Consider the following 23,490-nt stretch of genomic DNA (forward strand, 5'->3'; position numbering starts at 1 on the left):
ACGAATAACAGTGCATCACAATCTGTCTGCAAATAGTGGGTCTTAGTCACAGTGGGGTAATCACCTATCCTGATTAGGATGTTTCTAAAACTGCAGAAGACTATAGTCTGTCTTAATGGGCAACAGGTGCCATCTTGCCTACTGAATCACATCCCAACATCTCTGGCTAGCCCATTAGATCCTCCATGATCTGACCCACGTGGTCTTCTCTCCACTCCCCGTCAATATGCAAACCCTTGGAGTGTACAATTGAGACGTGGGAAATCTAGTGTCTTTTACAAATTGCGAGCATGAGATTTGTGCATCTTTACTCATCAGAATCACTTTACCATACCACTTCACTACTCCTCAAAACGCAAACCTCTCTTTCTGGTAAAGCCCATCCAAAAGCTGGGTACATTTGACCAATATTTGTGCTTACTCTGGTGCATAGGCTTTGTAAGCCTTTTAGTCACTCATGAAACGGTTCTGTTTCTGTGCTACAGTGGTGGTGGTGGCGGTGGTGAGGGGGTGGAAAACAGAGGTATAGTCCTTATTACATATAGTTATAATGAAGAACTTTTCTAGTACCCTAGCCTTGAGTCTCCAGTTCATTTTGGTATAATAGGATATTAATTAGGTGCATATAAATGACAAACTATCCCTTTACTGGTTTGTCATCATGTTACTTCAGCTATTCAGTTCTGTTTTGAACATATTCTCAACACAAAAAATAGGTATCTAGGGTTTCCCTTGTATTTTAAAGAAAAAAAGTATGCCAAACTTCTCCAACAATCTGGAATTTTATTCCATCCATATACATGCATAGTAACAACATTTGTTGAGAAATTATTTCTATCAGAAGTAGAACATTATCTTTGTGATCACCAGGTGCAGTATTGCTACTCTTAGATTTAAATAGATCTTATATATGAATTAAATTCATACTTGCAGCATTGAGTTTAGGGTTTCGATTTAGACTGTGCCTTTCAAAAGATAAAACTGATTAATACTACCTCATTACTTACAATACTGCTTCCAGTAATTTTGTTCATTCTTTACAAAGTATTGCATTTAACAGCAAAGGTTTAAAAATTGAGACAGAGCTGCATCAGCGAAAGAAAATACAAGTACTATACAAGAAAAAAATTGCCATCTTCATTTAACGTACATGTTTCAGATTAAGAAAATGGACAGAAACATACGGCTACATACAAATGCAAAGCCTAGTGACTAAGAGACTGTATCTGCTAAAATATAAAGTGCAAACGGAGCCTGATTATCCAAGAATTGAAATCTTAAGGCGAACTTACAGCACGTGTATTTAGAACATCCTTGCAAGTTATATTTTAGCATATACATATATCTGCAACAGCATATAAGAAGAAATCAAGATACACAAGTGCTTTTAAAGCTATTTCTAAAATGCTTTTCTGTATTGTTTGTGACTATTTTCTTTAAAATCTACTATACAGTGCAAACCATATGTGCTACACAATAACTATACAATAACATTACAAATGACTTTAATATAAAGTTTTTAAATAAAAAATAACATAACCACAGCTATGAATACTGCTGGTAAAATAAATTAATTTTTTTTTGAAAATGGCACCAATAATACACTTGACTAATGGACTGTAATGAAATTACACGTTAAGTCTTCAACTCAGCCATAATGAATTATCTCTTGATTGCCCAGATGTAATTCAAATAGCTTTTGTTTTTGTTTTTTTTTTCTGGACTGGGTAGAACAACATACTAAACACTGGTACCAAAGGTGACTGATGTTTATTTATTTAGTTATTTCATTTGACATGTTCTGCTGCATGTGATGAGCAATAAAACTTCTTGTGTGTTATAAAGTTTGAGAGGTTGTTGAACTGGATGTCACACAGCCGGCAATACTTCCCACTGGTTGGAGCCTGGGTGGAGCCATTCACACCTTTTGCTATACTAGACAACTGTTCCTCTGCAGAGGGAATTCCTGGTGAGACATTCTCATTTGCAGCTAATGGGTTCTCCGAGATCCACGAAGGAGATTTGTGGGCATCTTCATGCTGAGGATTCTGGGAAATGTTCTCTTGCTGTGGGTTGGTGGCAGGTCTCTCATCTTGCTTCAGTCCACCATTAACTATGACCACGCCTCTATTTTTGGGCAACAATGGCAGGGAATCTTTCTTCGGCACAGCACACCCATTTGAGGAAGGCTGGCCTTTAGGAGATTCATTTTCCGCATTTGTGCTTTGCTCTATGTCAGCATTATGGATAACAAGAGAACCAGAAATATAATCACTTGGCTTTATTCCATAATATGGAGAAAGCTGGTCGGCTCCTTTGGCCTTCTTTATTGCTCCAGGGTAAAGGCATTGTGGAAGAAACAAATGTTTGTTTTCTTCTTTTGTAGCAATGAGCTGAGCGGCTTCACTAAAGACTTTCAGGCCTTGCAGAGTTGCTAAGTGGGATGAAAATAAGTTCCCATTGGGAGAAGGCTGCTTCAGATTCCCATTTTTCTCACATTTGATTATGCTTCTTTCATAGCTGACATCAGGGCTGTTTCGTTCACTTTCTGGATTGGGAAACACTTTGCTGTCGAGTTGACCCAGGTCATTACGCTGATGTGCAGTGACCGGGCAGAAATTCTGCTTGTGGGCCAGGTAGTTTTCTACCTTGTTGAAGCTGATCTTGCACACAGTGCACTCATGGTAGTCCAGCAGCCTCTTGGGAGACGTGGTCGTCCGCTCAGATTGGGATAAACACTTTTTGCTGAGATCTATGGGCACGTCCATCTCTAGGCAGGAAACACTGGAGTGAGTAGTGTCACATTTGGAAACTGGAGCACATTTGTTGATCGTCAGAGAAGTTTCCAAATGCTTTGAAACAATTCCTGGAAAGATATCACATCTTGGGTGGTAGCACTCTCCTAGCCCTTCTGTGGGTTCTTGAGTGGAGGTACAAGGATTGCTGAGGTTGGCTACATCAAGAAATCGCTGTTGGACCAGCGGAGGCCTTTGTTCCTGTTCAGGCAGGCACATCTCATACATCTTCCTTCGCTTGCGTGTGCGCATGGTTCTCTGCATGGCAGGCACTTTGTTGGAAGCAGACCTCTTTAGCGGAGGGTCGTGGCGTGTAGCACAATAATACTGTTTGTGGACCATGTATGTTTCATGCCGGCTGAAGGTAATGTTGCAAGCTTCACAGGTAGTCTTATTTGGGTCACTTTCCCCATCCACTAAGGGGACAGTGGGATTTTTCACATCAACAGGTTTTCCATTAATTTTCTCATCACTGCTATTGGAGGTGGAGAGCTTCTTAGCTTGAGTGGAAAAGTCCTTGTCATGGCCCTTCCCATTTGGCCCAATTAAATCTAAAACAGTGGAAGAATTGATGCAGGATGTTTGAAGAAGTGGATTCTCGGGATCAGCAGAATGAGCGGCTGGGTTGAGAAGGTTTATGGAGGTTTGGCCAGTGTTGGGACTCAAGGCCTCAGGCATCTTTTCTGAAACACCAGGGAACTCTGGGGACTTAGCCATCTGCTGCCATCGGCTGCTGCAATAATGTTTTTTGTGCACTAGATAATTATCTAAATTATTGAATGTTATGTTACACTCAAAGCAAGTAGCTCCCTTGGGCATCAAGGGGCTGTAAATTACAGGAGGGTAGCTACTACTTCCGTGCCTCAGTCGCCGATGTACCAGTTCAGACATCTTGGCTAAGATCTCTGAAGCTTGAGGGACCATTGTGATATCCTGGGGAAAAGCAAACTGAGATAGGAAAGGGCCCACAGGGAAAGAAGGCCCAATATTAGGCTGCACTGGAGATGAGGCAAGTCTTGGACTAGAGGGCTCAGATTTTATTTTCGTGTAAGAAAAGCTTTGTTTATTTGTTGTAGGTTGTATCTCTGGTCTCTGGTTAGTGAGAAAGAGCTGAGTCTTTTTCTCACACTTGTCCAGCTCTGTGTCAGAGCTTGCATCTGTAGTCTGCATGGCCTTTTGGTTCTGGGGGAGTTCACTCCTGGTCAACAAGTCTGTGGCTGGCTGTAAGCTATCTTCGGTACCACTTGGAGAATGTTCCATGTCACTTTCTCTGGGAAGTTTGCTGCCAGGGACATGGAGTTCCTGGTGCTGCAATAACTCCCTCTGAGTCTGGAAGCCGAAGTGGCAGTGATTGCATCTGAAGGCAGCTTGAGTGAGATGGGAGAACAGGTGTTGGTGAAAGTTGATCACAGAATCAGCAGTGTAGCTACAGACGGTGCATTTTAGACTAGCGCCGGGGGGTAGGAATTCTTCCATTTTCACTCCTAGAGAGATATACAAAATAAGAACACTGAAAACTACACGTGTTGGTTTTCTAATGATATGGACCTCTGCTAATGATCTAATAACGTCTTCAACACAACAGGAATAAATTGAAATCTTTCAGAATCTCATTTGTGATCTTAACATTTTTCTTTTGACATCTTTTGCCATGTGTGATAATGGTAATAGCACTTCATAGTTTCCAAAGCATTTTCAAGCATAGTATCACATCACAGTGGGATAGGCACCATTATCTCCACTTTACAGGTCAGGAAACAAACTTGTGGAAGCTAAGGGAAGTGATTATCATAATAAAGCTATTCAGCGATGGAGCCATGCCTGAATCTCAGATTTTATAATTTCTAGTCTAATAACCTTACTACAAGACTATGCTTTACATTAGGAAGATGTAGGCATTCATTAGAGTTGAGATTGATAACCTGTGTGCAAATCAAATAACTCTCAGTGCACTACATTAGGTCTTTATTCTAAAGAATCCAAATAGGAACCATTTTGTAAAGTCACTAATAACCTCCTAATTTATCTTTGGGACTAATCTAAAATTTTATTCATTGGTTTTGCTGAACATGGTTTATCTCTATCCAGGGCTGATATTCAGCTGGTAGACATCAGTACACTAATATAGTCATTTAGGACCAACATCCATGCTAGTTGATCACTGCTTGTTTCTATATTTTGAATATCACCAATGACTGGTGAGTAAACCTCACTGCGATATTGTGATTTATAAAATATATACACTCAGATGACCAAAATATATTTCTCATATATATTTGGTCTTTGTCCAGAGTTCTTGGCTCACAGCTCCTAAAATCCTTGGAATTTCCTGTGACAAGAGCACTAAAGGTGTCTCTGGTTATGTTAATGAGATGACTTAAGGAAAGCCCTTAGGTAACCTAAGGATAGGGGGCAGGTGGCCAGGAGAACCAATCATACTGATTAGAAGGTTGGAACTTTCAGTCCCACTCCCCCCCAACCTCCAGGGAGCAGGCCAATGGCCAATGATTTAATCAATTTATGTTTATGTAATGAAGGCTCTGTTAAAAACCCCAAAGGACAAGGTTCAAAGAATTTCCAGGTTGGTGAACACATGGAAATTTGGAGAGAGTGGTGCTGGGAGAGAGCATGGAAGCTCCTCGGCCTTTCCCGTACCTTGCCCTATGCATCTCTTCCATGTGGCTGCTCCTGAGTTATATCATTTTATAAAAAACCAGTAATCTAGTAAGTAAAATGTTTCTCTGAGTTCTGTGAGCTGTTATAGCAAATTATTCCAACCCAAGGAGGGGGTCTTGGCAACCTGTGATCTATAGCCTGTTGGTCAGAAGTACAGGTAACAACTTGGGCTTTTAACTGGCGTCTGAAGTAGGGCAAGAGGGTTGTCACGTAGGACTGACCCCTTAACCTGTGGGGTCTGAGCCTATCTTGGGGTAGATAGTGTCAGAATTGAGTTGAATTGTAGGACACCCAGTTTGTGTCCAGAGAATCGCCTGGTGGAGGTGGGGAACTCCTCCCCACCAGAAATTAGAATTGGGATCTGGACAGTTTCACTCACTAAGGTCAACTCTAGCTTCCATTTGTTGAATACAGTTAAATCAGGCTTAGCTCATCCTCTCTGCACTCTAGACTAAAACAAGAATTGCCTTTTATATTTATAAGCTGAAAATATGGCAGAGCAAACCCAATCTTACAGTGATAAAAGGGAACTTCTCATTCCTGTCTCCTTTTCTCCTTAACTAATCCAAGACTTATTTTTCTATTTAGCTGGAAAGATCCCTCTGTCTCTATTTTTGTTTTGTGCATGACTTTACTCACCATCTGAGACAACCAACCTATTTTTGCTTCCCCTGCTTTATCACCTACGTAGAGACAGCTCATTTGTAGGGATAGGAAAAAAATGAGTAGAAGGGAAATTGCCTATTTTTATAGGTTCAAAGACAAAAGCTTGCACTGTGCTAGAGTGTTGGAGGGCGGAGCTAGTTTTTTAAAACTCAGCACTTATTTCAATTTTTAGTTATTCAATCCAAGCAAAAACAGCAAAAGAAGTCACCCAGAGGTATCCTGCAAGTTTAGTCTTATAGGTGCTGAAGAACTGTGACTCCAAACCTTGGTTTGCCCATCCGAGAATGTTCCTAGAAATACCTAAAGTTAATACAATTTTGTACATTTGGCTAACTTCAAATTTTTTAAAAATATGGGAATTAGAATACTATGTGATGATACCACAACAATTGGGCATACAATTCCAAAATAAATGGGAATAGTTGCCACCTTGCTGTTAAGAGGGGACTTAAAAAAAAAACTTATTTGTTTTTCAGCCTAATTTTTCTTAAGGAATTTTAAAACATAGCCCTAAAAGTGATTTTATGTCATAAAAATCAACTAAGCTTTTATGATGCACGATCTGGAAACCAAGAGCATTTTATAGATCCATATTTAAAAGTTAATTTCTCTCAAGTGTGATTTTAATTGGATCTATCAAAATAACAGCTTTATTTCAATTTCAATTAGGGTTAGGGCTAGGGCTAGGGCTAGGGCTAGGGCTAGGGCTAGGGCTAGGGCTAGGGCTAGGGCTTAGGGCTTAGGGGTTAGGGGTTAGGGGTTAGGGTTAGGGTTAGGGTTAGGGTTAGGCAAATACCTATTTTGGTTTGTGTACTATTTATTCTCTGCCATGTGGGAAACAGGATGGTCAGTTTCCAAAGATCAATTGATGCTTAAATTAGTGAATATTAATGACAATATACAAAGGGTATTCAGATGTTTTTTGTAAAATTATGCTATTCTACTTCAGTTGAAAAAAAAATAGAATGATTTGGCCTGCAGTCTGGGCACTGTAGTTGTTAGAAAAGAATTCAGACCCAAGTCCTTTGAGTAGAATATATTGATTATAAGTGACATAAGATAACAACCATCTGGGTCCAGCAAGTTAGATTTTGATTTTATATATAGACAGATACAGTTAGATAGATATAGTTGTATGCACGTATGAATGAATGCATACAGAGAAAGAATAGAGTCTCCTGGAGCAAAAGAAGAAACACGAGAGGCACTTACCACTGTGTGAATTCAGGTGCGTTTCTAGAGCTCGGGCATTTGAAAAGCTCTTGGTGCACTGTGGGAACGGGCATAGGCTAGAAATCTGAGGAGCACTGTCTTCATTTTCTTCTGACACTGGAGCAGCTTCTCTTTGCCTCCCACTGCAATAGTACATCAAATGAGCTTGCAGATTCCGTTCACTCCGATACCAGATGCCACAGGACTTGCAAGGGAATATATCTTCTGCAAGCAAAATCACAGGGTCACATTAGCCCTTGCCCATTTGGAGCCAACCATGGATAAAGTAGCATTTTTAGTTCAGTTTTCCTCAGAGACTGCTCTCAGGTTCTGAATTAGGCCATCAGACAGTGATGAGCGCAGTCTTGGATGCTGTTCCACAGTACAGGACTAAGCTTTTAAAGAAATGTTACACTCAATGCATTTTACCTTCCCACAGACTCTTTAGAAAGTGGTATTGTAGGAGGTTCCAACATCAAAACCATAAGAAATTAATTGTAAATTTCTTACATTATACTTATGGTTTATAAAAATATGCATTTATAAATAGCAATGTGAATTGGTTTATTTGATTGATTAAAAGGATCTAATGGCTGAACTAAAGTTAGCCCTGAAGCCAACTTCTGACATCATTTGTTCATTTAATAAATTAATTACAGAATGCCTAATATGTACCAGACTCTATGCTGGGTTGGGTGTAAAACAAAATGAAAGACCAAACAGCTGTCATTAAGGAGTTCAAGGTCTCCTGGGGTTGATGAACAAGTGGTCAGATAATTACACTAGAATGCAATGACTATTCGGATGCAGGAATCTGCGGAGTCCTTTGAGCATGGAAAAGAGACACTAGGCTAGTGAGATACCTGGAGGGAGGACAAGATCAGAGAAAGATTTAGAGGGAAGATGATGATATGCCTTAGCTGAGTTGTGAAAGATGAAATTAAGCATCAGGTGAAGAGGGCTGGGTCTTGGCCAAGGCAACAGCCCAGGGAAAGCCATGGGAGCCTGAGAGAGGAACTAGCTGAAGGTTGGGAGGCTGCACTGTACTGCTCAGGCAAGGGACACGATGGGGACTGGGAGAGATGAGGTTGCAGAAGGCAAGGATAGAGGCTCAAAGACCCTGTAGGCGCTCCTAAGAAGTTTAGATTTTTATCTCAATGATTATGGAGAATCACTGAATCATTTTAAACAACAGACTGACAGAATCAAATATTATAGAATCCTAACAGTAGAGTCGATTTTTGAAGGTAGTGAATTTGGAAGGAAGACTTATGACTGGTAGGAGGCAACTGCAGTAATCTAAGTGAAATGTGATAGAGTTTGAATTGTAGCTAATAGTCGTGTAGTATTTATTAAGTCATGCTATGCTACGTATGTATTTGTTCATGGAAAATTTCTCCATGGGTGTGTCTTTTCCCCCTCATCCATTTACAGGCCTGGAATGTGAGGTTGAGTAACTTGCTCGTGAACACATAAGTGGGTGAACTGGGATTAGAACCTTGTATAAACACTCTTCACTAATGCCTCCATGGCAAGGGGGACAGAGAGGAAGAAAAGTTATGTTGAGGAAGTAGAACTGACTGCAAGTAATGATCACTACTTTGCAATTAGATGCTGGAGCAGATGGTAAGGTTTCTCCTTGGTACCTAGGCTTCTTGTTAGCATTTCTGTGTAAGTGATGGTTTCTTTAATTTCTACAAGGAACAGAGATGGAGAGGTGATGAGTTCAGGCTAGGGCATGTATAGAGTGACCAGTTCTGACACTGTATTGTGCAACTTGGCATTTTTGTTGTGAAAGTGGGCGCCAATCAGAGGGATGGCAGATACTGTAAATGGGGACTAATCCAGGCAAACTGGGGCATATGGTCACATTAGATACATGGGATTTGATATTTCTATAAGAAACACAGAGGAACATGGGAAAGGTGGCAAGAGAGGTCTAAAACTCTGCAGAAACAGCTGGACTTGTGATTTGTGAATTGTTAATGTATATTTGGTGGTGGAACCCATGATAGTGAAGGAGATGGCTCAAGGAGATTGTGTTGAAGGAGATAAGGAGAAAACCAAGGACCAAATTCTGGTGAATGAGAAGTAAGGAAGCAAGTACAGTATAGGATTTCAAAATAAAACTTAACGGCAAAATTATATACTACGACTGTTTATTATGTACCCTTCCCACTCAAGTTAGTTACATTTACACTATTCAGAGGGTCACATTGTTTAGTCAAGTGACAATTTAAGCAGGATAAGTTTAACTGATTAGCTAATTTCAGAATGAAAACAAAGGCTGTACATATCTATGCTGAGTTATTTGGGATTAATAGTTATCTTGCTACAGAAAGCAAACAGAGTATAATCTCAAATATAATTAGAATTAACATTCACGTATTGGAGCTTCACAATAACGTAAGGTACTTCTGGTGTGCCTGGTAACAAAATCCTTTTGCCTTAAATTCAAGTTGGGCCCAGGGTATTTCAAGTTATCTCTGTTTGAATCAAAGTAAAGATCCAGGAAAGAAAATAAATATATTTGCATTAAGGAAATCCAAAAATATTAGCTTGGATTGGGTACACTGGATCCACTGGTTGGATGGAGAGTAATTCCAGATCACCTGAGAATTTCTTTAATCTAAAGGCTACTGTTACAGCAAGAACATAATTATTGTTGAATATTTATTTTTTAATATCAAGACATCATTGCAGTCTCTAGATTTCTTTTCTGTATCATTCAGAGTCTCAGGGATTTTTGAGGACATTTTTGACTAAATGCAATATTTCACTTACTTACTAGATTTAGAATCTATTCTCCTCTTAAGATGTATCTGCTACTCATGTTTTCTCACAGAGCTGGAAAAAAACAGAGCTGAGTGTAGAACTCAGATCTTGGGACTCCTAGACCACTGATTTTCTGTCACAGAAAGTGTCGCTTTGGGTGTTCAAGGGAAAAAAAATAAGTTGAATAGTCATTTTAACAAATATAATCACAAAGGTATATTTGCCAGGGCATATTTAAAAATTCTCCATATAAAGTATTCTAAGCTTATATGTATTTTTCTTATCTTTTTTTTTTCTTTTTTTGGTATTAGCTGATGTCTTGATTTATCCAGGCTATACTTCCTTTTTATTAGTATATCTAATAAAAATTTGATTTTGTATTCTTTTTCTTTTTTTAAAGTTTTTAACTCTACAGCCATTAAAGAATACCAAAATTATTCTAGTATAAGAGCATCAATGAAAGCTGTTGAGCTTCGTACAGCTAAGTAGCCTTGAATGTTGTTCAACTAGTTTAGAACGTCAGGTTTTTGCGTGTGACATTCAGGAATCCAACCTGAAATGAATGAATTTAAGTGCTTTTTAATACTCCTATGAGAAGCAATCACACACACACACACACACACACACGTGCATGCGTGCTTAAAGTTAGAGAGAAGACAAAATGAAATCACAACACTGGAGGAAAAAAGTCTGTCCCTGGTTGCCTGTCAGTAAACATTTTTTCTCTCCCATAAATACCCATCACCACTACAAAGCTATTGTACTGGGCTATTGCACTCAGCACTTACTATTGACAATAGCTGTAGGCAAAATAGAAGCCATGGCAGCTTGCTGAGGAAGCAGCTGAATTGAGTCCAGCAGGCGCGCAGGGTACATCCCTTCTGTAAGAGTCATCTGACTGGCAGCATGTAGCCTTGAGTCAAAATCCACCACAAAGGCAATTAGCTCTTCACCCTCAGAGATGGCCTTCGTAGTTGTGCACCAAAGTTGACCCCCTATTAAGAAGAAAAAAGAAAGAGAAAGAAAGAATTGATATAGAATGTTCAAGCCTGCTGTCCACTGGATTGATGTCAATAGCACCGCCTCATGTTTATCACATCAGTTGCCACTGGGGTGGAGTGTTTGATCAAGACAACAGCTGTACTCCTCCTCCCTCCTACGTGGAAAATTGTATTCCTTGCATTAAATGAACTGTTCAGTGACCAATAGCAGGAGAAGACTAAGAACCAATACAGACATAAACAGGAGAGAATTTTGTCAACTCTTTGCCTTCTAAGGCTTGCCTTAATCACTAACCACGCTATTACATGGTATAGTGCCCAGGAACAAGCATGGCAGGGATCCAACTGCAGACATTTATTTCAAGTGAGCCTTTGAAGTTACTTTCTGTAAGGTATGGAAGTAAGAAGTTATTTCTTTCTATCTCCCTCCCTCCCACCATCACATTCTCTCTCTTCCCAAAATACTTTTATTCTATCAATATCAGATGCCTAAAATTACAAAACAAGTTAACAAAAACTCCTAAAATTTAGAAAGTTAAAATGAAATTCCAGTTAGTTTTACTCTCCTTATGTCTGCTGCCATTTTTTTTTTTTTTTGGCTGAGTGATCTTTACTTATATAATATTCCTTATAATGCCGCTTCTTTATCTCCGTTTACCCTGATTGAACTTCCTGAAAAGAAGATATGCCAAAGATCCTTTTCAAAAAGGCTTATTTAAATAAAGATTTGTTTAAATGAAAAGAACCCTTTCTTCAAACACTAAGATATACTCTGGCTCTGCGCTTCAAATGATCACGTGTGGTGCATTAAAAAGAAAATTAACTATGTAAGTACATCTTCTAACGTATTGGAATGCGATAGCAAATGCTCATTTATTTAATATGTTTAGACAGGCAAAGCACTTACATTTTGTTATCTACACTCTCAGGCCTAGATATGTATCCTATACAGTTATGCCTGAAATAATGTGGCATACTTGATATGTTATAAAGCTTTTTTTCTCATTGTGTATATATTGCAAGGCTACATATTGTGCTCATTAAGCAAGCAAAAATTGTACCCATTCTGATAAGTAATATTGCTCTGTTTATCTTTCAGCATAACTGTCTTTTCAACTGCACTTCATTTTTTCCACCCTCAAAGAGATCATAGTTTTTAAACAACTTGTGGTAAAAATCTGGTAGAAAAGATAACAATAGCATATGGTATGGCAGAGTCGTGCAGAAAAATCAGGACACTGTTTCAGAGAAACCTTGGACAATTAATTAAACCAGCTGATTAAATTTTAAAGGTAAGCAAACAAAACACCATCCATGACAGTACATGTTTGTGAAAAAGGAAAGCTAAGATTACATACCTCAAATGTGTGTGAAGTTTCCAAGTTTAAAACAAAAATATACTAAAAGACTAGAAAACAACACCTTTTGTTTTTCACCTTGCTCTACTGCAACTGAAAGCATACAAGTTTACCAAAGTTGAAAAACAGATTCACTCTGGCATTTATTTATTTATTTACCAATATAGAAGCTAAGCAGCATCATTGTGGAACTAGACGAGCACTGAAAACTGCTAAGTGACGGTATTTTTGCTGGTGTCGCTTCTTCCCCCTGGAAGGCTTCTGCATACAGCTGCTGTGCCTTCTCTGATGTGCATACAGATCCAAACTACATAGAGCTGTAGACAAGGCAATCATTCGCACCTTATCTTTCCTCTGGGATACAGTTTATTAAGTGAGTCTGTGTAAGAGAGAAGGTGGGAAGGGCAGAGTAGGCACGACAATTCAGGTTGACTTCATAGCCTGGTCTTTCAGAGTAACTGGATTTCAATGTCGAAGTGAGTAACTTATATTACTGGTAATAATTTACCATTTTTCATAAATTTACATTGTTTGTAAATCTGGCTATGGCTATCTTTCACAAAAAGATAGTTTTGAACTCAGGTACCCAGGAAAAATCAAGATTTTAGAAAAGGTACCACTCACAGCTAATCTTTATCACAGCAGTGAGCTAAGTAGCAGAATGACTCAGAATACTTGTGCTCAAACTTTGAACCAAAAAGACCCAATAAATAAATAAAATTCACAAATATTAAGTGTAAAGGAAAGTAAGAAAAAATGATTTTTCTACATTATTAAACACCCCAGCAGTTGTAATGCATATGTCTTTTCAGACATGCTCAGTAATGTTTCATATTTTATCTCATTTTATGGTTTCATCAGAGCATATCCTTTTAAAAGGCTGAATTAGACTGAAAATGTACTGTGTAGACTTGACGAGGAAGTCAGTCGTCTTAGGATTTAATCTTTCAAATCATTCATTCATCAGCTATTCATTGAACTCTCTGCTGTGTGCCAGGCTGGGTGCTATGGCTTCATACACAGCTATACAACTAGAATGCACACATATAAACAGATAAATTATAATACCACATGGTGGTGTCATCCTCTAATGCTAAAGAAAAAGTAAGAGGAGTGAGTAACTGACACTTCTTGGAGGAGGCAGGCTAGCCATCCAAGGTGACTTTTATTGACTCATGAAGAATAGAGGTAAAATGGCAGAAGTATGTGTAGGGGGGAACTGACAAGTATGTCATTATTGGCAAGAAAGGAGCATGCATGTGAGTGTGGGATTATGGAAGAGCCTGACTGGTCCTGGTAATGGTTTGGAGGCCAGCAAACAAGGAGCTTGGAGTCTGAGGGAGAAAGAGGTGGATTATGGACAGGAGTGTGCCAGAGCTAGCCTGTCCTGGGTCACAGGGTGGAATGTTCAATTGTCAAGGATTTTGTGTGTTGGTTGATATCACATTGGTAACTTGAAATCGGTGGTGAGAGCTGTAGCATTTGCCACGGGAATTGGCATACATTACAAAGGAGGGCTTCCTCCCACAAAAAGTTTAGAGCAGGATGAGACAGCTTTGAATGTAACATAAAAACAGTTGTGTCTGGGGCTGGCTCGGTGGTGTAGTGGTTAAGTTCGCGCACTCCACCTTGGCGGCCTGGGGTTCGGGGGTTCAGATGCCGTGGGAGGACCTACACACTGCTCATCAAGCCATGCTATGGCAGCCTCCCACACACAAAATGAAGGAGGATGGGCACAGATGTTAGCTCAGGGCTAATCTTCCTCAGCAAAATGAGGATTGGCAATGGATGTTAGCTCAGATCCAGTCTTCCTCACAAAAGAAAAAAATGGTTGTGTCTGGCTCATGGTGAGGAGGTGGTAGCTATTTTTATTAATACATATTAATGTATTATTAAATATATTAAATTTAATATGAGTGAATGAATGAACAAATTCTTGACCTGAGGTTTTTTTCCCCCTAGAATACAGATCTCAGGGTAGTGAGGAGAGTAAACTGAAGGGATAGGAAATGTTACCACGAGGGCCATTTGCAGGCTGTTGTACTAGTTCAGTTGTGAGAAGTGAAAGTTGTGAGAGAGAAAAGGGCCAGAGTCAAGAGAGATGGCTGAGAGAGAACTGGGGTGATTTCGTGAGATGAGTAAGAGAAAGGAAGCTGTTGAAAATGACGGGAAGGTTTCTGGTTTGGGAAACCAGATGATGGCGCTGCCATTAACGAGGCAGGAAAGCTGCTATATTAACAAGTAGTATTACAGAGACAACAATGAGACAATTGGTACCAATTAGGAGCACTTTCTTTGGGCCAGATACTTCATATATTTTAATCCTGTCATTTATTCCGTGAGGTAGGTGATATTTTCCTCATTTTAGAGTTGAGAAAATTGAAGCGGAATGGTTAACTAACTTGCCCAAAGGGACACATGTGGTTAGTGGAAGAGTCACGATGTAGACGTCTGTCTGTCCAACTCCAAGCCCAAGTGTGCATGTGCACGTGTGTTATATGTGTGTACGTTTTAGTGTATGCCTGGAAATACTGAATTCTGCTTTGAAAATGTAAAGTCCGAGGTACCTGAGAAACTTTTGGGTGGATGTATCAAGGAGGCAGTTGGAACTTGGAGGAGACATAAGGCTGGAGAAAAAAAAATAATTTGGCTGTCACCAGCACCTTCTAAATGACTGTGGGTGCTCTTTGCACTGATGCGGCGATGCGGGGAGACCAGAGCATGAACAGATAAGGACCAAAGATTAAAACTTGCGGTATCTCAATGTTTAAGATGTGGGTGGAGGAGATGGAATCATTTAAAGATACAAAGAACATATATTTGGAAAAGTTAGAGGGAAACAAAGAGAACGGCGCCACAAAAATCAAGGGTTGGCTCTTTGAAACTGTTTGGTTGAGTTTTTTAGATGGTGAATTTAGAGTATACAACTTGAGGCAGTCATTTATAGGGAAGGATCTCCCAAGTATTATAACATAGTTTCAATTACTGATTCAAATAAAATATTCTAAGTGTGATCGCTAGTGAAGGATGTCATCCCATCCGGAGGAAGTACGGACAATGGAACCAGACTGCTGGGTTGCAAATTTTGACTCTGCCACTTACTAACTGTATAACTTAGAACTTGTCACCTAAGCATTCTGCCTGTCAGTCTCCTCATCCTTGAAAATGGAGATGATGGTAATAGTACTGAAGTCATGGTCTTATTATGAGGATTAAATCAGCTAATACATGTGAAAGCTTAAGAACAGCACCTGACATATAGTAAGTGCTATGTAATTATTAACCATTATCCTTTTGGTTTGGTCTGGTTGGAGCTATTATTCTCATTTCTCACTGCCCTGCTAAATCCAAGAAAAGAAATCTCACCAGGAAGAAAAGACAAACCAGTGAATTCAATAAGCAAATGTATCTATGTTTCACTGGAGAAAGTAACTCATTTCAGAATGAAGGACTAAGGCTGCATCCATTGGTGGACCACGTACTGTATCTTGACCAGTTAGAAACAGAAATAGTTTTTAGCAATCTACGTGGGGCTAAGGAGGCATGAGAATAGTTCCTACTCTACTGTTTTTAGAGCTAGGGTGAATGCAGGCCAAATCTTACAACTGAATGGAAGGCAGCAGTATTCATCTTGATTAAGAAGCAATCTGAGTGCACGAAAATTCTAAATCACGTTGATATTTAGCTATTTTGGTGACTTCACCCATTGACCTCATGTTTAATGGAAACAAATCACAGGGTATTACATTTTGCTTTAAAATGAGGGCACCACCATCCAAAAAAAAAAAAACAAAAAACAAAAAGAAACCCAGAAAATAAGTATTGGCAAGGATATGGAGAAACTGGAACACTTGTGCACCACTGGTAAGAGTGTAAAATGGGACAGCCACTGTGGAAAACAGATGGAAGTTTCTCAAAAAAGTAAAACTAGAATTACCTTATGATCCAGAAATTTCTCTTCTGTGTATATTCTCAAAAGAATTGAAAGGAGGGTCTCAAAGAGATATTTGCACACTCATGTTCAAAGCAGCATTATTAGAAATAGCTAAAACTGGGAAGCAACTCAAGTGTCCATTGACAGAAGAATGGATAAGCAAAATGTGACATATACATACAATGGAATATTATTCAGCCTTGAAAAGGAAGGAAATTCTGATGATGTCACAGCATCGTCAGAGATGAACCTTGAGGACATTATGCTAAGTGAAATAAGCCAGTCACAAAAAGACAAATATTGTATGATTCCACTCATATGAAGTACTTAGGGTATTCAAAATCACAGAGACACAGAAAGTAGGATGGTGGCTGACAGGGGCTGGGGGCAGGGGGAAATGGAGAGTTATTGCTTAATGGCTATAGAGTGTCAGTTTTGCAAGATGAAAGAGTTCTGGAGATGGATGGTGGTAATGGTTGTACAATAATGTTAATGTACTTAATGCCACTAAACTGTACACTTAAAAATGGTTAAGATAGTAAATTTTATGTTATATATATTTTACCACAATAAAAAAGTTGGAAAAAATGAGAGCACCATTTTTCCACTAAAAAACATCCACTGTAAACCTAGAATATTTGCACAAGTTTTTTAGCCATAGCTAAGGATGGGAATATAACTTTTATGAAGTGCTTTTCATATGAGGTGGTTTACAAAAAAAAAAAAGAGTAAGATCTTCTTCCCTCCTAGTTTTCCTGGCAAAGCGACTTTACAAAACTCTACTTGAAAGCTAAGTCCCTTGTGGAATGAAGTTGCTGCTGAGGTAGAGTTTATTTGGCCATATTAACTATTTTCATTTGAATGAATCTTGGATATTTGTGCAGATCTGAAAGCTGTGAGTGATGTAACTCCCAGTTACTCTGTTGATCTGGGTTTCTGCCTGTGTTTCGAGTGCCAGTGGAGTGTTCCTGTCAACAATCTGTGGATATGAAATGTAAGGAATCTAAACGGATATCTTCTGTGCCTTTCATATGCAGTAGTATGCTTAATGACCCCAGATTTAAACCAAGTGAATTTTCAATATACTAATCCACACTAATGGTATATTGATATAAAAACAAATAGAATTATGTGTAGGTGTCGGGTGCATCTATGGCAATATAACATATATTTTATTGATAAAACTCTTACAACTTTCTTTGCCCAGCCATTCAAGAGCAAATGATCTTGCTTTAAGGGATTACATGCTAATAATGAAGCATAGCTGGTACCCGAAATCACTAAAAATTTATTTGTCCTCGGTGCCAAGATGGACTAGAAAGAGCACTTAACCGGGGGGTAAGGAAGTTAGTTAGTTAGTTCTAGTCCTGACTTGATTATTAGTTACTCTGTGCTCTTGGAGAATTGTTTTACCTACGTCATATAAAATGACAACCCTAGGCTAGAAACCCTCTAGATTATTAGCATCAAGTTGCAAGCAACTTTTTATGCTTCTATGACCAAGATGCTAATAAGAGTGATAATCACCCATTTATTAAGTGCTTAGTCTGTGCTTAGTCTGGGCATTGTGCTAAGTGTTTCACACACATTATCTGAATTTCTTCCAAGAAAGCAGTGAGGTGGCTTTTATTTATTCTCATTTTACTGTGAGATCATGAGGCTGGAAGTATACGTAAATTCTTCAAGGTCACACAGCTAGAGGGGAATTGGAGGAAGAGAGGAGATATGGGAGACAGGGCTTAACAAGGAAGTTTGGCTATAGATTCTGTATGAAAAGCCAGGTGTCCCAAGTCACAGCGCCATCTGATGTTCACTAAGTAACTACACCTTACCTTACCTTGATGACTCAGAGTTTAAGTAACGAGCACAGTTATCTCTCTGAATCAGATATAAGATGGCTCACTTTATGAAACAGCATCAAAAAGATTACACAGTGATGACATATAGCTTTAAAATGCATTGCTACAATCTGGAGAATAATGTCTATACTTGTGATACGGAAGTAACTCCAGGTTATCTTCTAAGATGACTAAGAAATAACTGTAATAGCTAACGCTTAGAAAGCACTTACCGTGTGCCAAGTACTATTCTAAACATTTCACACACATTAAACCCATGTGCTAATATTAAATACGAATGTACATTTGCCCAATTCTCTATTTAAATTGCAAGTTGAGCTGGACACTAAAAGGGCATCAAAATCCTACATAAGCATGGAGTGCTGGCTGACAATCTTGATGGCCCATTAGAATCGCCTGGGAACCCTTAATCACACTGATTTTCAGATCCTGCCCAGATCAATCAAATCAAAATCGGTTTGGGCTCCATTATTTTTTAGAAACTCCCTAGAGGGCTTCATGCGCCTCTAGAGCTAAGAACGTGGGCATAAGGGTACACTATCCGCAGTTTGTATGGGGTGGAAAGAGAGACCCTATGAACAAAAAAGTCTCCTGATAATCAAATATTTCATAGACATGTTCAGACAATTCAGTAGAGAGATGTCCATTTTGCAACTCAGAAAATGACATTTGATAATAGCTTTGAATTTCCTCTTTTCCCCTAACATTTGAAGAATGTGGGAACGATGAATGAAAAAAGTGAAGAAAGGTGGATAAAGCAAAGATGTCATGACTCAGCATCATCTTTCAACTGAATAAGCCAGTTAGGAACTTAGTAAATGTGTGAATTATATTTGGTTTTACAATGTCTAATTCTTTATTATTTTGAAGATATGTAACTTATTATTAGAAATAATCAATAATAATGGCCCCCAAAAACTGTGAAAGATCATATTGTGCCAACCAGAGCAAAAAAATCACATTCCTACCACGTGAGCATGAAGTCTTTATCAAATGACACCATGCAGCTATCTGATACCTTCCTTGCTTCCACCAAATGGAAAGGTTATTTTAGGATTCTCTCTTTGCCTCTTATGCTGCAAACATAGTCATTTTCCCCAGTCTCCACACCCACACACCAATCCCTTCACAATAAAGGACAATACATTCAAGGTTCCATAGAAAGTAATAACTACTAAGACCTTGATGATCTTGAAAAACCATGTGCTTGCTATTCTAAGCAATGTTTATGATCAAAGTTCTTGTACAAACAGATATGGTCCCTAACAGGAAGCTTATAAATTTTTCTCATAATTGCTGTCAAAACTGCAGTGAAGTGTATTACAAGCTTTGATAATAAAGAATAAAGTCACAGTTCAAACTCGATTACATTTTGGAAATTCATGCTCCTCCTACTAGAAGCAGTGGCCTTAACTATCTCCCCATCCTGCCAAATTTTTCACTTGCACTTTTTATTATTTATGAAATCAGTGTCTGCACAATGTCACGCAGACCTCTGCTGATAAACTCTAATTAAGATTAAGACAAGCCTTTTGGAAAGGATCCCATCATTAGCAAACATGATAAACACAAAAATACTCCCTACTTGTCAACCAGGAGCAATTCAGTAACCTAACGGTATTATCTGTTGCTAGGTTACAGAGCTGACAAAGCTTCAATTATATTGTTCAACCATACCTATAGAGTTCTGTATAAGCAAAATGTATCCAGTATAAAAGCATTTAACTTCATCCATGCTATCTGCAATTCATGGCGTCTTACAATGGTAAAAATCAGGTTAATAATTACATAGCACACTGAAAAATCTTTTCCATGTGTTATGTCGATACATGTTTCTTTCTAATTTATCTGTGTGATTGATACACGCTTGCTTTGTAAAAATAAGGAAATGCAAGCAATGTGAAGCTGTAAACCTCCAGCACAACTATGACTGGGCTCATCAAGATACGGACCTAAGCTTAGCATAAAAATATACAGCAAATTGAACCAATTAAATCACATTTAGATTTTTGTATTACTCTGCCTCAATATGTAGAAGGATAAGGAGCCTCAAGCAAATAGATAGGGATACCAGTTTGAAACTTTATTTTAAGCTAACAAACAACAACTCCCCACACACTCACCTAGCAATACAAAAGGAAATAGGTGGTTTACAATAATAATTTATTCTAATGGCTTTTCTAAAAGTTGAAGTTAGTAACTGTTACTACATAGCATTAAGTCATTAAGTCTTACTTCTCTTTATTAGACTGGGAACTCTAGGGGGGAAAAGAATCAATAAACATAGCCTTCCAAATACAGACATTTGACATGGGAAAAAACAAAGAAAAAAAGCCACATGTGTAAAAAGAGAAAGTGTCTGTGAATCAGACCTTCGAGATTATTTTATCATGGGTGATATTTTGTGGTTTTCATGGAAATCTGAAGAAAAATTAATTACATAGAAATGAAGCAGCATTTTTAAATTGTCCTGGCATAAACATATTATATTACAGACTAAATTGCTACAGCATTTTGATTTCTTCAGATGTACAGCGATATTTCTGCATTATCTACGAGTCTGTCTCCTTCACATGTATGATACAAGAAGAAGATGGCCAATTGATGCTCAGAGTTTAGTTAATAAAGATTACATATTGGTCTATGGAGTAAACCATGATACCTCTTAGGCACCCTCAAATAAATTAAAGCCTTCTCTGGGGGGATAAATGGGCTGTTTAACACACACACACGGACATTATGACATTATGTTTCTGGAGGTGGAAAAAAACAGAGATACTTCTTTGCTCATTAACTTCTTTTATTTTTACTAAATAATTTGAAAATCCAACATGATGCCCGCTTGTGAAATTTAATTTTTTAATAACTGGGAAGCGATTGGTCAGAATAATTCCCTAAAAGCTAAATAATTGCCCCATTTCAACATCGCGCGTTACCGCCTAGATCTCAGGGTTTAGACATTAACACAGCACATATATCTATACGTAGCCACATTGTTTAATACGAATTTGATAATGAATTCAAATCCAATACTGTTGAAATTCTTGACAGTGGAGTAGTGCAAGGACTAGAACTTATAAATTATGTGCGCCCCTTCTTTGAAAACCACTGTGGAGGTTTCTTTGTGCATTGGCAAATACAGTAGGAATATGAGGCATTGTGTGGGTCCTCCTGCACAGCACCTGATAAAAGAATAAAGAGCTGTGACATATTCTTAAAACAATAGAGGAATTAAAGGGAAACAATGGGCCAGCTGCTTCATTAATACAATCAAAAGGGAGCCCAGCCCAGAGGAGTCCAGATAATTAAGCACTACTTTTTTAGACCTCTTTTCTGTAATAAAATTGCTTAAAAAGGTATTAACTACTTCATAGTTGTTAGATAGATCTTTGCACTTGTTTATTTAGAGTTGATTAATGCCTTTTTTCCCGTATGCAGCAACACACTAACTCATAGTTTACAATAGTTTTTGAATAAAATAGAGTGAGAATAATTGATAAAGATCTGCACAATACACAGCAATAAATCAAAAGCATTTTGCAAAAGGTCTTTTCTGTTTTTAAATAATCTTTAATGTTTTTCATTTGTACTTATAGGCAATGCAGGGCATTTCAGGGCATCCAACTTTCCCATGCTGGCACTCCTGACATCTTTTTATAGAACATCCTAGCAGTTCCTGGGAGAGGGGGGTAAAGTCAGACTTGACCAGCAAGTCTGGAGTGTGCCTTTGGTATTTGGGCCAAAGGAGAGGACAGACATTTTATTTTTTTAATTCTTCTTTGCCTTTTCCAATCATGAGGGATGGACACACAGCAGAATTACTTGCCAAATGCACTATTTATCCTTCATTAAGTTGATTATAGAAAACAAAAACAACTTTTTATGCTCTTTATGTTAAAACACAACTTACAATTTAAGATATCAAGGCTTTCCTTCTTTAACTCTTCTGTAGGCAGGCTTTCTTCTGATGTCAATAGAACATTTAATTGCTTAAGAACTGGAAAATTGGGAGCTGAATACTGTGTGCTGAATGTTGAAGTGAGAATAAAATCTACACTCTGGTTTTCTCCCAAATATTTTTAAGTAAGCTTATGTCAACCCAACATTAAAATTACAAACTTTATTAAACCATGTGGTCAGTTTAAATAAGGTTTATTCTATTCTGATGATTGCAGGATCTTAGTTGAGAAACTGAAATAGAATTAGAAAGCACAGGAGTCAGGGAGATAAATGAATAGAGATACTTAACCATATTTCTGAGATTAAGAGAAGAAAGATTTTGCTTTTACAGATATGTTACACATGATTTAAAATTTATCAGCTGGAGTCGTATTTCCAAAGATCTTCCAGAATTATGTCAATATTTTAAAGGATATGGAATATTTAATTCCAGCTATGAAACCTGGCTTCTGACTTCGGGAGTTAGTTCCCTATTAGATCAGTAAGTTTTCCTTGAATACCAGAAAATAAAAACATAAATTAACAGTCAGTAGGTACAAACAAAAATGACTATTGTAGGAGCTATTATATATGATTATTTATTTAAGTATTTTTGTTTTGATTAAGCCCACAAAACTTACTTTGTTTGAATGAAACATAAAAGTAAATAAACATGAATTGTTTATAGGCTTATGATCAAGTGAATCCTTTCAAATACATCTTTAAACAACTCATAAACTATGTCTTTATGGCAATGCAAAAAAATACTAAATGTTGGTAATGCTACATTGTAAAAATATTAAATCACAGCATGCTCTTTCAGCAAGTATTTTGGAAATGAGCTTCACAATATCATCTCTGATTTATTTGTCATTTCAAACATTATAAGCTTTATTATTAGCATAAATGCAACAGATAATAATTGGTCTGAGCAGAACTCAGAAACAAAGAAACACGAACACCCTCATTCATCTATAGGAATTATCTGTGTGACAAGAGGAAATACTACCACCCCATTTTATAGATGAGGAAATCAAAGCCAGCCTGGTTAGACTAGAGTGTTTCCTAAACTCCCCTCCTATCACAGAGGGCACTCCCTGGCCCAAACTTGTAATAGATTGCCACTAGATCTTTCGGCTCTTGGCATGTATTCTTGCCACAGAACTTATTTTTTTCCCCTAAGAAAATGTCTCCTACTGAGATAATTTCCTTTTCCTTTTAAGAAGTACATGAAGCCCCTTTCAGAAAAGTAAACAGTGTCATTGTGGTCAGTTT

The 23,490-nt window shown here is 38.1% G+C and overlaps 1 protein-coding gene across 2 annotated transcripts in view; it reads right to left on the reverse strand.

Annotated features, from left to right (window-relative positions):
- Positions 1-622: 622 nt before the first annotated feature.
- Positions 623-23,490, reverse strand: part of ZFPM2 (zinc finger protein, FOG family member 2) — a 444,555-nt gene continuing 421,687 nt past the window's right edge. Inside the window, exons 5-7 of one of the 2 annotated variants that reach the window (XM_014788109.2) lie at positions 10,913-11,119; positions 7,350-7,574; positions 623-4,279 (exon numbers count right to left, since the gene is read on the reverse strand). In XM_014788109.2, the coding sequence (XP_014643595.1) occupies positions 1,788-4,279; positions 7,350-7,574; positions 10,913-11,119 (2,924 nt within the window). In that variant the 3' untranslated portion in view covers positions 623-1,787. The remainder of the gene's footprint in view (positions 4,280-7,349; positions 7,575-10,912; positions 11,120-23,490) is intronic. The other variant, XM_004431248.3, reaches the window with a different exon arrangement.

The sequence above is a fragment of the Ceratotherium simum genome, chromosome 23 (genome assembly GCF_057802395.1).
Source record: "Ceratotherium simum simum isolate JZ-2026a chromosome 23, ASM5780239v1, whole genome shotgun sequence".
Taxonomy (NCBI): domain Eukaryota; kingdom Metazoa; phylum Chordata; class Mammalia; order Perissodactyla; family Rhinocerotidae; genus Ceratotherium; species Ceratotherium simum.